The 15,000-nt window shown below is 43.0% G+C and overlaps 1 protein-coding gene across 1 annotated transcript in view; it reads left to right on the top strand.

The window, feature by feature from the left end:
• pax5 (paired box 5) overlaps positions 1 to 15,000 on the top strand; it is a 53,649-nt gene that overhangs the window by 12,094 nt on the left and 26,555 nt on the right. Inside the window, exons 2-5 of the mRNA XM_037103463.1 lie at positions 4,206 to 4,371; positions 8,591 to 8,788; positions 9,483 to 9,547; positions 13,531 to 13,656. Coding sequence (XP_036959358.1) covers positions 4,206 to 4,371; positions 8,591 to 8,788; positions 9,483 to 9,547; positions 13,531 to 13,656 — 555 coding nt within the window. The remainder of the gene's footprint in view (positions 1 to 4,205; positions 4,372 to 8,590; positions 8,789 to 9,482; positions 9,548 to 13,530; positions 13,657 to 15,000) is intronic.

Genomic DNA, 15,000 nt, shown 5'->3' on the forward strand with positions numbered 1-15,000 from the left:
AATTCTTCTTGCGTTCAAAGAAAGAGACGTAGAGGCAGTGGGAGCTCAGGGTCACGCAGATTGGGCTCGGCTCAAAGGTTCACTAAGCAGTTCTGGAGAACCGTAGCTGAGAGTTGAGTCTCATTACCAGGTCGACAGCACCGACGCGTTGGCTTAGTGGCTCGGACGCAGTCAAAAATCATCCCTGTTAAATCACAGGAATCGGTGACAGTGAACTGATGGCAGACATATGGACAAAAATGACAAAAGCAGTAGGGTTCATGGGTGATTCTGGAGAGAGATCATTGACTGTCAAGTGTCATGTTGAGCTTTGGCCACCAACTGAAAGTGCTGGTATTTGACAACCTTGAAGTGACGCTCTCAATAAACCCTCTGACATGTTGCACGTCTAAGGCGCTGACCGTGTGCCGCAGCATCCCTGGTTTGAGTCCAGACACTGACCCTTCCTCTCCTCCCATCTCTTTCTGTTTCCAAAAAAACCACAACAAGGTCCAGCGATAGCTGAGTGTAGTGAGTCCCCATAACCCCAGTGAATCGTGGATGTAGAAATAAAAGGTGTGGCATACGTTATATAACAGATTGTATTTCCCCTTTGAGGTAAATTTGAGAACTGTGATTCCGGGCCATGCATTTAAAATACAAGGGACTTGACCTGAGTCACCACCCAGCACTGACCCAGGAGCAGAGAGTGCAGAGTGGCAGCAGTGGCAGAGGAACTCAGATCTTTAACCACAGCGCAGAAATACTTTGTCAGACTGAAACTAAAAATTACAAAGTATTTTAGTATTAAAATATACTTGGTTATATTATTATCATACTATAATGTATTGATGCAACAGCAGCATTTCCCCCTGAAATGGAGTACAATTATAAAGTAGCATAAAATATTACTTTAGTAAATGTACTGTGTTACTTTCCAACACACACACATACACGCACGCACGCACATACGCACGCACGCATGCACACACGCACGCACACACACACACGCACGCACACACACACACACACACACACACACACACACACACACACACACACACACACACACCCACACACACACACACCAGCAGGCTCACACGCACTGAAGCAAAGTGTTCTTAGAGCCAGTCCAAGTATAAGATATCAGGTTTTCTCACTTGTGATTGATCCCCTTTAATCAGTAGCACTTTGCTGTGCATCAGACATACCAAGGACCTAAAGAAATGTTAATGATTATTACCTCAGTTCAGAATGATTCCCCTGCTAGGCAGAACCACAGCTTATTCAAGAGAACGCTGAGATTTTGTTCTGCATATAGGTTAAAAAGCAGCAGTGTTTTTGTAGCTTGACCCGTACTGAGAACTTAAAGTCAGGAAGACTTTAAGTTCTCAGTACGGGTCAAGCTACAAAAAAACAGCGTCCTACACACAAAGTGTGTGTGTTGGATGATGCAGACCTGAAAACCATCTTTCAGCCACTCACGTGTGACGTAGGTTTTCCGTCATTCAGCTTCAAAAATCAATAAGCGTCTGTTTTTACAAACTGTGCAGGAATATTAAAATGAAATCAACCCCTTTGTTTCACCCGTCCCACCACAGCCATTAATCACAAAAGCTACTTTAATCAAACAGGTCTGATGATATTTGAGACATCTGATGTGACTATATTGTCTTTAAAAGTTGATGCTGGTTTTATGTTTAAACTTTGAGCCCTGGCTAAGCCCCCGCTTTCATGGATGTTGCATAAAAGTATGACTCTGTCTTTATATTGCTGTCTTTTGTGAAAAAAAAAAAAGAAAAAAAAAAAAAAGATTGCTTTTCAAATTGTGCTGTCTGCAGCAGGCATCTGCATAATGAGGCTCCTTCTATCTCAAAAAATAAAGTAGTAAAGGATGGAGGAGAGTGACCGTCCACACATCGGCCGTTTGGAAATAGCTTCGTTTGATTCCACAGTATGAGGCTACACATTTCTTTATTTATCCTCCATGTGTGGATCTATTTATATTTGCGCTGGAGGAGGCTGTGTGTGTGTGTGCATGTGTGTGTGTGTGTGTGTGTGTGTGTGTGTGTGTGTGTTGCTTTATTTTATGCTGATGGAGGAAAGACGAGGACAGGGGGACAGGTTCGGGGGGACAGCTTTGTGTTTAAGGGGGTATCCCTGCTGGGGTTATGTGTTTAAAATCTATTACCCCCACAGCTAGGATTAGTGTGTGTGTGTGTGTGTGTGTGTGTGTGTGTGTGAGTGTGTGTGTTTCCCCTAAAGACGTAATCACTATGGTAATACAAAAGCCAGTGGATTATGTGGTAGAAAAAAATCTTGTTGATTTGTACCCTGCCTTTGGTGAGATATATACATATACAGTATATATACACACACTGTTGGGAGGCAGGAGAGAGAGTTCTTCTTACTTTCTCTCTCATGCTTACTGTATTGTCTGGTTAGCGGTGGCGAGCACTGTAGTAGGGAGGTGTCTGCCTCGGCTCGGCTGGTTGGAGCCTTTTAATGTAACGTTTACACTGGTGCAAATGTGTTGCATGCTGGGATGGACTCAGCAACTGTTGTCAGAGATGAGACAATTAGTTGCTTAATCCGTTTTGTCGACTGACAGCAAGTTTATCTGCAAAAGTCTGGATAATCAATTCAATGCTTTATGTCATTTTTAAGCAAAAATGCCAACAAGTCATTGATTTCAGCTTCTCTTATGTCATGTTAGTCTATATCTTTGTTTTGGGGGCAAAACAAGTCTTTAAAAGCAGCACATTGGACATTCTTTTCATTATTTACTGACTTACTACAAACTATATCCTTATAAATCAACCCGCTGTTGCTCCACTTCACCTCCATTATCGTCCCTGCTCCTTTGCTGCTGTTTAAATCTTGTTGATCAAAAACAATGGACGTCTGAATTAACAGGCAGCTGTTTTTCTGTGTCTTATAGTTGCAGTGGTGGAAGAGCAAAGGATTAAAACAGTTTCTAACAAGGTTCAGCTCTATCCCCGTGCATACCCGTCTTATTCTCTTTCATTCATTTCCTCTTATACTTTCATCCCTCAGGGGGAATATTAGTGGTATCTTTCAGTAAGGGGCTGGGGCCAGGCCTTGGTCAATAATTAATTGAAATCCCTTCATTTACTTAAGATCTTAGCATACTCCGCCCCGGGTGAAAATGGGCAAAGTTTGCACTTTGGAATAGTGCAATTGGTACTATTATGCTGAGCCAGAGAAATCAGATGTATTTGAGACAGTAAATTGACTCCAACCAGAAGCTAACAGCGGTGGGATCTGAGAAAGAACACATTTCTTAACCAAACCTCATAAATAATAATTATATACACACACACACACACACACACACACACACACACACACACACACACACACACACACACACAAAGCAATTCCAGTGGCTAAAATGAGATTTCTTGTATAAACAGTAAATATTTTCAGCATTAATGTCAGTGATTCAAGAGACCTGACGCGCTCTAAAGTTATGTCGTGACGTGAGAACACAACCAAATCGAATCAAGTTGTTAAGGGGAACAACTCAGTGTTTTCGTTGAGGTCTTAGAGGGAAGTTATTTGTCGACTTTTAAGCTGTTGATGGACGAGAGAAATCCTTGTGTCTGACCACAGGCGGCACTAAAGCAGAGCAAACTAGACAGATGCCGATGCTTTAATCCAGACTGCAGTGTAGCTATCGGAAAAAGAATGATCCTGATGAATGACCAGTGAAGTTTGTGTGAATGTTACCAAAAAAAATGGCCGCCTGAACAGCCTTTCACCGACGCGTCTCAACTCCAAGTACTTGCATGGAGCTGTCCAGCAGTCGGCAATGGTGACTGTTGATGCTGAATTCAGTTGCCTCCTTCCTGTCTGATTTTCTGTTGTGTCTTTCCAAAAAACTCAATTAGAGGAAAACACTCTGGACACCGATGATCGAGTCAATTAAGAGGTTTTTAGCTTTGATTTTTGTTGATCACTGGGTATTTTTGGGTATCGTTTAGTCTCCTCAAATTCTTGTTCTGCCTCATTTGGTCACTCCCATTCGAATAAGTTTATCTTTGTTTCATTTCACTGCCTGTAACCTAATTAAATTTCTCAATGGCTTGAGCTCGACAGCCACAATATTCTCCCTCTCTCTCTCTCTCTCTCTCTCTCTCTCTCTCTCTCACTGTCTCACTCATCCCTGACTTTATTTTTCATTCACTCCCCCTCTCTTGCAGGACATGGCGGAGTGAACCAGCTGGGAGGTGTGTTCGTGAACGGCAGGCCCCTCCCAGATGTGGTGCGACAGCGAATAGTAGAACTCGCCCACCAAGGGGTTCGGCCCTGCGACATCTCACGCCAGCTACGAGTCAGCCACGGATGCGTCAGCAAAATACTGGGCAGGTAAATGGCGCACGAACATCTACGACCATATGATCGCAACGCAGACAGGAGTGTGCCATAAGACAGCAAGGTTGTGCGACCAGACGCTCCTTGGCCAGTTGACTAAGGTGTATAAAAAAAGGTCGTCTTCCTGGTTTTGAAGCATAACAGAAACAGGACGGGGAAAGTGTCCGTTTTATTTCTTTATTGTCAGGGTCAAAGGCTGATTCCGTGTTGGTTAAGTGTCAAACTGAAGCTCCTGTAAGGTCACACCGACGCGTTAGGCGTCTATTTCTTGTTTTCACAAGCTGTTGCCTCCCTATTTTCTCTGCCTGCCTCTTATTTCTCTACCTCTAGTTTCTCCCCTCTCTCCTCTCCGTTTCCTATATTTCTCGTCCGACCCCTCTCAATATGTCCGTGTCTGTCTTCGCCCCCCTCCTCCTTTTTTTTCTCTCACTCTCTCTGTCCGTCTCTTTCTCTCTGCCTTTTCAAAGCTAAATTCAAGAGTAAATCCCAGCTCGTTCCATCCCCCAGAGAAGAAAGGGGCACAAAAGGGAAAAGATTCATCACTTTTTGGAATTAGCATCAAAATGAAAGTGGCACCATATTTCTGCACCCCACCAAAAAAAAAGAGAGAGAGAAGAAGACAGAGCGAGATGGAGAATGGGAGAAAGACAAGAACAAGGGGCACAATCAAAAGGGGAAAAGGCGTGTTAAAGAAGAAGAAGAGGAGTGCAGGGAAAAGGGAAAAAAAATGAGAGACGGAGAGACCATTTGAGGGGACGGAGGGGAAGGATTAGCTACAGCGACCCTCAGCTATATCAAAAAAATGTGTTGCTCATTGTTCTCCCCTTGCCTCTCTTTCTCTCCCTCTCTCTCTCTCTCTCTCCCTTCCCCTCGTTCTCTCTCTCTCTCTCTCTCTCTCTCTCTCTCTCCCCTGTCCTGGCCGTTCAACTCACTGAAGCGTTACCGTGAGGGGGGGAGGAGGAGGAGGAGGAGGAGGAGGAGAGGGGGATCGAGGGATGGAAGGAGGGAGGGTTGTTTTATCCTCTCCTCTCTGTCTCTCTGGTGCCAGCAGAACAAAAACACCAACTCTACCACTCTGTGTGCGTGCATGTGTGTGTGTGTGTGTGTGTGTGTGTGTGTGTACTGGCTCATCGTTGCGCGGATATCAATAACCATGCTCGTTTATTCACCAATGATTCAGCTGTGAATAATTTAAATAGTTTTCCATTTGGAAATAGATTGTTTTTCCTCTTAGCTGTGTTTATACTCCAGCTGCGAAACAGTCAAAATGTGCAGCACAAACACACACACACACACACACACACACACACACACACACACACACACACACACACACACACACACACACACACACAGTTTTACACACGTGCGTGCTAACACACACACAAACACACAACACACACAAAGAGAAAGACAAGGAAACGCACATTTACAGGAACACACATTTTCGCGGAAGGGATTACTCTACCGTACAGCGGTTGAGAGAGAGACAGAGAGAGAGAGAGAGAGAGACAGAGAGGGAGAGAGAGAGAGAGAGAGAGAGAGAGAGCGAGAGAGAGAGAGAGAGAGAGAGAGAGAGAGAGACAGAGAGGGAGAGAGAGAGAGAGAGAGAGAGAGAGAGCAGCAGGTTTAAGACTGACTGACAGCTTGCAACCACACACAGCATCCCCCCTTTTTCTGCAAGCTGTGTAGCACATTTGCTGTCCTCCTACCCCCTGCCCCCCCCCCCACCTCATGCCCCTTCTGCATGCAAATACATTCATGAAATAGCCATGGTGGACGCGAAATGCCTGAATCTGTGACTCTGTGTGTGTGTGTGTGTGTGTGTGTGTGTGTGTGTGTGTGTGGTTTAGTGTGTGTGTGTGTGCCATCGTCTTCTTTACCTCCACATCCCGATGTGAAAATACCAAAGAGGAACAAAAGACACCGCATCCGCAGTTCATCTGAACGACTGCGACGTCACAGACAACTATGACGTTTTTGTTTCAACTGAATTTAATCAGCAAAGAGTTGAGGTCAGTTTCACCTGTAGTCATGGAGGCTTAAATGGACAGTTCACTTCCTCTTACCTGTAGTCGTTTTTCAATCTGGACTGTTTTATTTCTAGCTGGGCCTCTCTCAAACAGTTCCTACATGAAACTGCTCACAACAAGGTTTGTAGATCCTCTTGAGTTATTGACTTATTGCTGTTGACTTCTTTAAATGTCTTCTTTGGACGCTTCGAGCGCCACAAACCAAGCGCCATTTAGTTCCATTTAGTTTTCAAGAGACGGCGGAGATCTCTACAGCTGAAAACCTTGTCAACTCACAGCAAAACAATCTAGATTATAAATGTCAAAAATAAATATTTTTGATCTTTGACCATCAGATGATCATCATATTCCGGTGGTTCATCCGTGCTGTGGGTCATTTCACTATGGGAAGCAATAATGTTTATTTTCCGGGCGTATGGTCTGTTTGTTCTCCTTCTGCCCTGATAAGGGGACCCAAGAGGGTGAAACCAATCAGGCTTTTATCAGTTTGCCTGACTGAATTTAACTTTTTACACTGGATACCAAAACATCGGCGAACAGACAAATGATTATAGCAACAACTCAACTAAAAAGGCCAAATAGAGCTGATGACAGAGAGAAATGTAGTCCTTGCATTAATCATAACTATGATTTCTCCTGTCCATGCTGGCCAGGAAATGATTACTTGCCAGTTTGCACGTAAGATGTAGACAATAAAACCCGTAGTCCTTCTCTGCAAAAAAAGCATTGTGATTTGCGACAGAGCATTTTGTGAGGATTGAGCAGTCTGAGTTCGTAAAATCAAGGGGATCTCTCGTGAGGATTTTCCATTTTTTAGCGTGAGAATCTCTCTTTAGTGTTGACCTGAAAAACTGCAGTTGAAGGATGCACACAACATTAAACTGAATGAAAGCAGAGTCGTGTTAGCCTCAGCTGAAAAAAAACAAAAAACGATAAGGACTGTGGATTTTATATCCCATTGATCATTTTACTGTTTTAAGACAACTTTCTATCCTTGAAGAAGCAAAACACAAGGCAGGAGGATCATCTTTTATCAAGATCGAGTGCAAATGGAGGTGGAGAGCGAGGGACAAGCCAGAGAGACGTGAAGTGTTTTTTTTTTGGTTTTTTTTGAGGTGCGCTGGAGAAGAAGTCCTGACCGCAGTGGGAAGGAAGGTCATTCCTCCAGAGGAGAGCCAAGAAAGATTTGAGACCGAAGAGAGCTAAACAGTGTCCAAACGAACACGAGCAGGGCCGGTGTTTTTTTTTCTTTTTTTTTTTTTCAGTATGCCAGTTCAGGAGCCCGGGCTGTAACTGCTGAACTCAGTCTTAAGAATTCAGTCTTGATGCTGTAAATAAGTGTGTCTCATCCATCATAATGTGGTTTCAGCCTCTCTCTGTTTCTCAGCTTTTAGAGATCAAGATGGAAGGATTAAGAAACAAATAAAAGGTGTCTCAGGTGTCTAATTTAAAGCATAAGATATTCTACATTGTCTTGTTATTTTTGGAATTACTTACTTACAATTATTCTCCTTACAGTCAAAATCTGACATAGTCTGTTCCTATTTTCTGTTGTTTTGTGTGTGTGGGTTTTTTTTTTATGTCCAAAAACCAATGAGCTAGACCCGCTGCTGCACTGAAGGACTTCACAATGACCATGGGTGTTTATTTTGTGTCCGTCCCACACACACACCATCCTGCCGGTGTAAAGTCACGAGTGCATGAAATCCTGAAGATGAAAATTGTTCCCAACAGATACACTACATGCTTCTGTCTGAGTCATTTTCATTTTGTTTTCTAGAAGATGACTTATTTTTTAAGAAATTGAAACATATGTTTTTCTGCCATTTTTAAAGGTTTGACATGTCAACATGCTCTGATTCATGTCTTGGTGGGATTTGTTTTTGGATGGTCTGCATTGACTGATAATGTCAGAATAAGCACACCGGTGTCAGATCAACTGATCAGGTCACAGATGCATAAACTACAAACTGATTTGGACTTTTCAGAATCCAATTTTTTTTTATTCAAGACAACACGGTACAAACTACTGGACTGCAGGTGGCCTGATGAATGATGAAAATCACAAATAACTGAAAGCAGGTTTTTAACTTACACATTTATACTTCCAGCAGCTTTTATTCAACACCTCCTGTCTTGTGTTTCCCCTCAAGACCCACGCTCTGTGCTTTGATTGGCAGGTACTATGAAACGGGCAGTATCCGCCCCGGGGTAATCGGGGGATCCAAACCAAAGGTTGCTACTCCCAAAGTGGTCGACAAGATCGCCGATTACAAACGCCAAAACCCCACCATGTTTGCCTGGGAGATCAGGGACCGGCTGCTCGCCGAGAGAGTGTGCGACAACGACAGCGTTCCCAGTGTCAGCTCCATCAACAGGTAACGGCCGTCTCCCTAATCTGTGCGTGTGTTTTCAGCATCAACTCAAAGCAACAGGTACCGGGCGAAGGTAGAGGGCAGAGCAATATAATACCACTGCGTTTTATGCCTCCGACTGTGTGTGTGTGTGGAGGGGAAAAGAGAATGGCAAAGAGGCCCCGGTCTCCATATGTATGAAGTGGCTGCAGCTCAGTGGTTCAACACGATGGTACAATGACAACCCTTTCCCCTGAGCATAGAGGCAGAGAAAAGGGAGGGATGGTGAAATAAGAGAGAGAAGGAGTGAGCAAAAGAGGCAGACAAAAGAGAAGGAAGGTGCGTGAGAGTAAGGAGAGAAATGGGCACAAAAGGGAAGGGGAGAAAGCGGAGAGGAAGGGAAGGAAATGAGAGGACAGGAAAGGAGAGGAAAAGGGGAGGAAAGGAGAAGAAAGAGGAAGAAAAGGGCTTGCATGAGCAGCCAAGCAGGAAGTGTGAGGCCCCTCTGCCATGTCAGCCTGCCTCAGCCACTTCACACACACACGCACACGGGCACACACACACACACACACACACACACACACACACACACACACACACACACATTTTGCTCCCACGATGGTCATGTTCTCTCTGTCACTCATCCCCTCTTTCTCTCTCTCACGCACACACCAACGGCCACTTCACACACACTAATATCTCCTCTCTCCTCCTGCAGGATCATTCGGACAAAGGTTCAGCAGCCGCCCGGCCAAACGGGCTCAGTGTCGGCTCACAACTTAGGTAGGTCGCAGCTTTATATATATATATAAAAAAAAACCTGGATCCAACTGTCAAAGCAAATTTTACAGCAGAGTCGTTTTTCGTGCGAGTCTCTCAGGATCGGATCCTGGAACAACGAGGCCCATTGAAATTCTGGACCCCGACTTATAGAGAAAACACGGTGTGAAGTGCTGCGTGCACGGGTGTTCTGTGCTTGAACGCGTTGATGAAGATATCGCGAAATGAAGAGGTCAGAATTAAAGTTCGCTAAGGAGATGCCGGCGCTTAGAAATATCTTCTTCATACGAACATTTAGAATTTGTCAGATTGGGCGAGTGTGTTTTGGTGAACTGAGGGCTCGAGTGACGGTCGGGGATTGATCAGAGGGCTGCAACACAGATGTCCAGACACTCAAACTGAGGACATTTCAGTTGTATATTTCGTATTTATTTTTTTCACCTTCATTTTACCAGGAAGTCCCACTGATCTTAATTATAAGTGCAACCTGGCTGAGGTAGCAGCAGTTCAAAATCACAACATAATAAAATGCTACATTTAAAACATGATGTACAAACGTCCACAGACATAACAAGAGAGCAGGTGTGCAAACATGCCCTAAATTCATCTATGGATATAATTTCAGACCTCCAAGTTATTTAATGACCAAAGTGCAGAGTTTTCCCTAAATTAGAGGAGCGTAGCTAGAAGCTCACAGTGCTTAGACAGAAAAGGATACAGAGGTAATTTGGAAGTTTACCACATATTGCATCATAAACACGAATAAACACCTTAACACTGTTGTTAATGTCTTAAACCCCGAGGCCATCGGTGCTCTCCATAAATACACACAAAATCTGCAGCAGGATGACGCTCCAGTTTCAACTGAAAAGACAGGTTACTGGTCTCGTCTACTAGTCTCGTGCTGTCTCGGGTGGCTCTGTGCCAAAATGTACTTGGTGGCTATTGTTATCTAAGTTTATTGTCAAGCTGTCCACAGCTGATTTTCACCTCTCGGTAGGTTCATTCGGCCATGTTTTGCTTTGCCAGCATGAAGTTGATGTTAAAGACATTTGAGTAAATGAGGAGTAAAATGAATATTCGTGATTATAACGTGAAGCTCCACACCATAATGGACATCAGTAATTTTGAATATCCGTCAGAATCTGTAGCTCTTAAAACATCTTATTCTTGTGTCTGTTAACGTTACATTTTGGACTGCGTGAACTAAAAATAGACCCAAGCTTTGGCTGTTAATTTAGTGGTTTTTAGTCGGGTCACAGACTGAAGGAATATATCTATTACAGCTCTGACTGAAACATTATTTCCCTTTTTATTCGATGAATATCTCAGAGTACAAATAAATACGAGGCTCTATCTCTCTCCCTCTCCATCTCCTCCTCACTTTGCCCTGCAGTGGATTGTGTTTCGGTGTCTCTCATATCTTCATAATCGCACATTGTCTATTAATCTAAATTAATTTCACACACGCTGCTCCCTGACTCCTGCCTTTTCACACACATTTAGCAGACGCACACACACACACACGCATGAACACACAACCTAGACATGCGCGCGCACACACACACACACATCGCACGCTTACAGATTACACAGATAAATGGGTCCCACTCCCAGGCGGAAAATTGAACATTTGGATTTGCAGAATAAAAGCGTTACATTCTGATAAAAAAAAAGAGTGAAAAGAAAGAGAAAGGAAAATCAGATAATTGAAGTGCTAAATCAAGTGATGGGAAAAGGAGGGATATGCATTCATTATACTCTCCCCGTCGTTAGCAGAGGAGTGAAGGCTAGAAGGGGGGGCCTTGATCGTCTGGTTTATCGTTTTTTTTCTTGTTTTTTTGTTTTTTTTGTTTTTTTTTTTTCTTATTCCCTTTTCGGTCTTGTCTTTCTGCGTTTGGGGGTCTGCTGGGAGAGAGGATTAGGATGTCTGTCTCCACACCTTTCTGTCCCTCCTGGGATACCATACTGTCACTCAACCCCACGTCCGCTTACAGGGGCACAGATAAGAGACCAAGGAATCAGTGACTGTATGTCTCGGTGTGTGTGTGTGTGTGTGTGTGTGTGTGTGTGTGTCAGGAGGTTGCAGAATGTGTGTGCGGGTATGTGTGTGTGTGTGTGTGTCACTGAAGCGGTGACAAGTATGTCGCCCAGCGAGGAACTTGTCTCCTCCAGGGGGAAGATTAGAGGGAGAGACATGAGGAGCAAAACACAGACAGACTCATGTCCTTTGTGGCTTTTTTTTCTCTCCCCAAGCTTCAATCTGGTGTGTGTGGCTAAGGATAGTTTCAGAAGATTAAAGTGAAATGTATGTTGAGTTTAAAGAGAGAAAAAGAGGATTTCGCTTCTAGTTTTTTTTTTGCTTTGTATCTTTTGCTCGTGAAAGTGTCATAAATAACTGAATCAATACATGTGAGCGTTTCAGAGAAACATAAACTCCCAAATCATCAGAAGTAGTACCAGACGTATTCATCCGTTTATTAAACAGCATTCATTGCGTGTAGAAAAATCTGCTTCAGCATTACAAGCAGAAATATTCAACACACGGGGTCCTTCAGTGAGAGTTTTTGGTCATATAGCATGTTATCATATGTTTCTAGCTTTATATAATGAAACCATTTACCTAGTACATGTGAAGAAAACCACACTGCTCAGGTGACCTCATCTCTTGTATATGAGCCCTAACAAGGGGCTTTACTGTATTAGTAGTAGTTCTTATAAAACATGAGCGTCAATTAAGAGGTGATATGTTTTAAGTGCTTATGAGCTGCATATTAACATTAATAAAACTATATAAATGTTAGAACTTCCCCTCCCTCCTCTCCTCGTCACCACACTTGCACAACTCCTTTCATCCTTTTCGAGGCAGCTCTCTTCGCCGTCACAAGGAGCGCCGTATAGTAGCTTTCCATGTTCCAAAAAAAAGGAGGATCCTGCCTTGTGCAAGTTGCATGACCAGACAGCACTGCCTCTTTCTGGAGTTCTCTGTCCTGATTGGATAAGGCGGGCAGGGATGCCAAAATATCTAAGCTCTTTTACTGCATGAGCAGGAAGAGGAGAGAACTGGGCTACTGAACAAACACTCTATAACAGTGGTTACTGTTGGAATATAGAGCTGTTAAACACTTATTTTAATAACAATATAAAAGTCCAGCAGCTTTAAAAACAGCACATTTATTGATATAGATTATAAGATATTTAGAAGCCATTATATTACCTTATACATTTCTTATAACTGTTTCTAGTAACATTAGCAACAAACACATTTATTAAGTTTAAGTCGAGTATGATGACAGTGTTAAACCTTTACTTATCTTTTCTTGTTGCTTTATTAAGATTATTACATATTTTATTAAGCATGTATTAGCAGTTAGCTATGCTACTTGCCATTACTGGATATGGAATGCTTTATTTAGGTTAATAAATCCTTCATTATACATTTCACTTCACTATATACCTTTTTTATTATAAGACATGCAGAAAGGGCTCCAGGCTGGAATTGAACAATCAATGTGTTCATTATGTATTAATAAGGGCCTTATTAGCAATTAATTAACTGTATTACAAGAACCTTTATAAAAAGTTTTACATGAAAATCCAACATAACTTTGAAATCCCCCCAAAATCTGGCCGACTTAGTTGAGGTAACTCTTTGTTACAAGCTCGCATTACGTTAGAGAATTCTGCTCAGTCTCATGATAAAATAAGCAGTGTATATATTTCTGTTATTTTTTTAATCAAAATATATTGTAAGGTGAAACAGAAAATGTGTTTCAGTCAAATGTCAAAGTCTCAAAGCGTTGTCACCCCTCGTCTCTGATTGTTAATAGATTTCTTTGCATTTTTGAACTTCTGCTGCTGACTCAGACATTTTCTCAAGGAAGCTCACGTGCATTACACATAAGTACAGATATGTATGGATATTCTTCTCCCTGATATTTGTCTTGTGATCTAACGCTTTGCGCTGTCCTGTGATCTGCCTGCAGGGACGTCCGTGGCTGCCACACAAGTGTCGGCGGTGACCAGTGACTCGGCCGGCTCCTCGTACTCCATCAGCGGCATTCTGGGTATCAGCTCAGCTGCTGATGTCGGCAAGCGGAAGAGGGATGAAGGTGAGCAAAAAAAAATATGTTTGTGTTTACCTTCGTTGCTGTATTTTTTTTTTTGGTAGTGATGGCACACGTACAAACACAGTACATAACACACATAAACACATTATATGATGACGGACAGTCTTGGGAACACCCTCTTCACTGTAGGGCACAGAAAGCCCAGATGGAAAGAACTCAGCAGGATCAACGACAGATGTGTGTGAGTCTGTGTGTGTGTGTGAGTGTGTGTGTGTGTGTGTGTTTGCCTGTGCAATATGGGAGATCTAAACCAAACATCTTCATTCAGAAAGCCCTATTTGTTTACTAACAGAGCTTCACTGGAGAGCTACCTGGGAAGTTGGTTTATGCATGCACTATTGATCACATACGTTGTCATACTGGATCGATGTTGCATGCATGTTAATAGAGGTGTGCGAGCTTGCGTATGTGGGGTGTCTCACATGTACCGTATGTAGATGTTTTGCGTCTGAGTGTGTGCAAACACGTGTGCATAATTGTGATTGTGTGTGTGGTGGTGTCAGTGGCATTAAAAAGCCATCACACAGACAGTCTCCTGCGGTAAATGAGACAGGACCAGATGTCGGATCGAGGGGGGGGTGACAGAACGCCACTGGGGGCTATTTCACACACACACACGCGAACACACATGCACGCACACACACACGCACGGATAGAGTATCCTTTCCAACTGCTGATGGATTTCCAAAACATTCCAAACAGGTTCCAGGATGAATCCCAGGTGCATCTTGTACGTTCTGATAAGGTCCACACACCCATCAGCAGAGCACAAAGACTTTAGACCTGACACATGCACGCACACACGTGCTCGCAGACACACACACACACACACACACACACACACACACACACACACACACACACACACACACAGTACAGCTGAATGATGATTACGCACAAAGGTAGCTGATAAAAGTTTCCCCGTTTCGTGAACTAACGTTCAACAACTTTGAGCTTGTAATGCAAATAAAGAATTGGGAATTCAGTCAAATATTGGGGAAAAAAGTTTTAACACTTGTCTGAGGTGGAAATTGTGTTGATAAAGTTGAATGAAAACAGTCTTTTGAATAAATCACAACGTATGAACTGTTTGACTTACTGTCATCGAGGCTTCTGCTCGACTGAAGAGAGGAAAATTTGCGCAGTTTTGAATCATTTGACAGGGACTCTTTTAATTATGTCATCTCTCTTCTGCTGTTTGTCTAGATTGTGACCAACTCTTAATATCCTCATTAGGGCTGCTGCAATATCAGATTTTCACCTCGTTATAACTTTGACCAATCAAATTCACGATAATGATATTATCGCAATATCTAAACTTGAAAA

This window comes from Acanthopagrus latus, chromosome 1 (genome assembly GCF_904848185.1).
Source record: "Acanthopagrus latus isolate v.2019 chromosome 1, fAcaLat1.1, whole genome shotgun sequence".
Taxonomy (NCBI): domain Eukaryota; kingdom Metazoa; phylum Chordata; class Actinopteri; order Spariformes; family Sparidae; genus Acanthopagrus; species Acanthopagrus latus.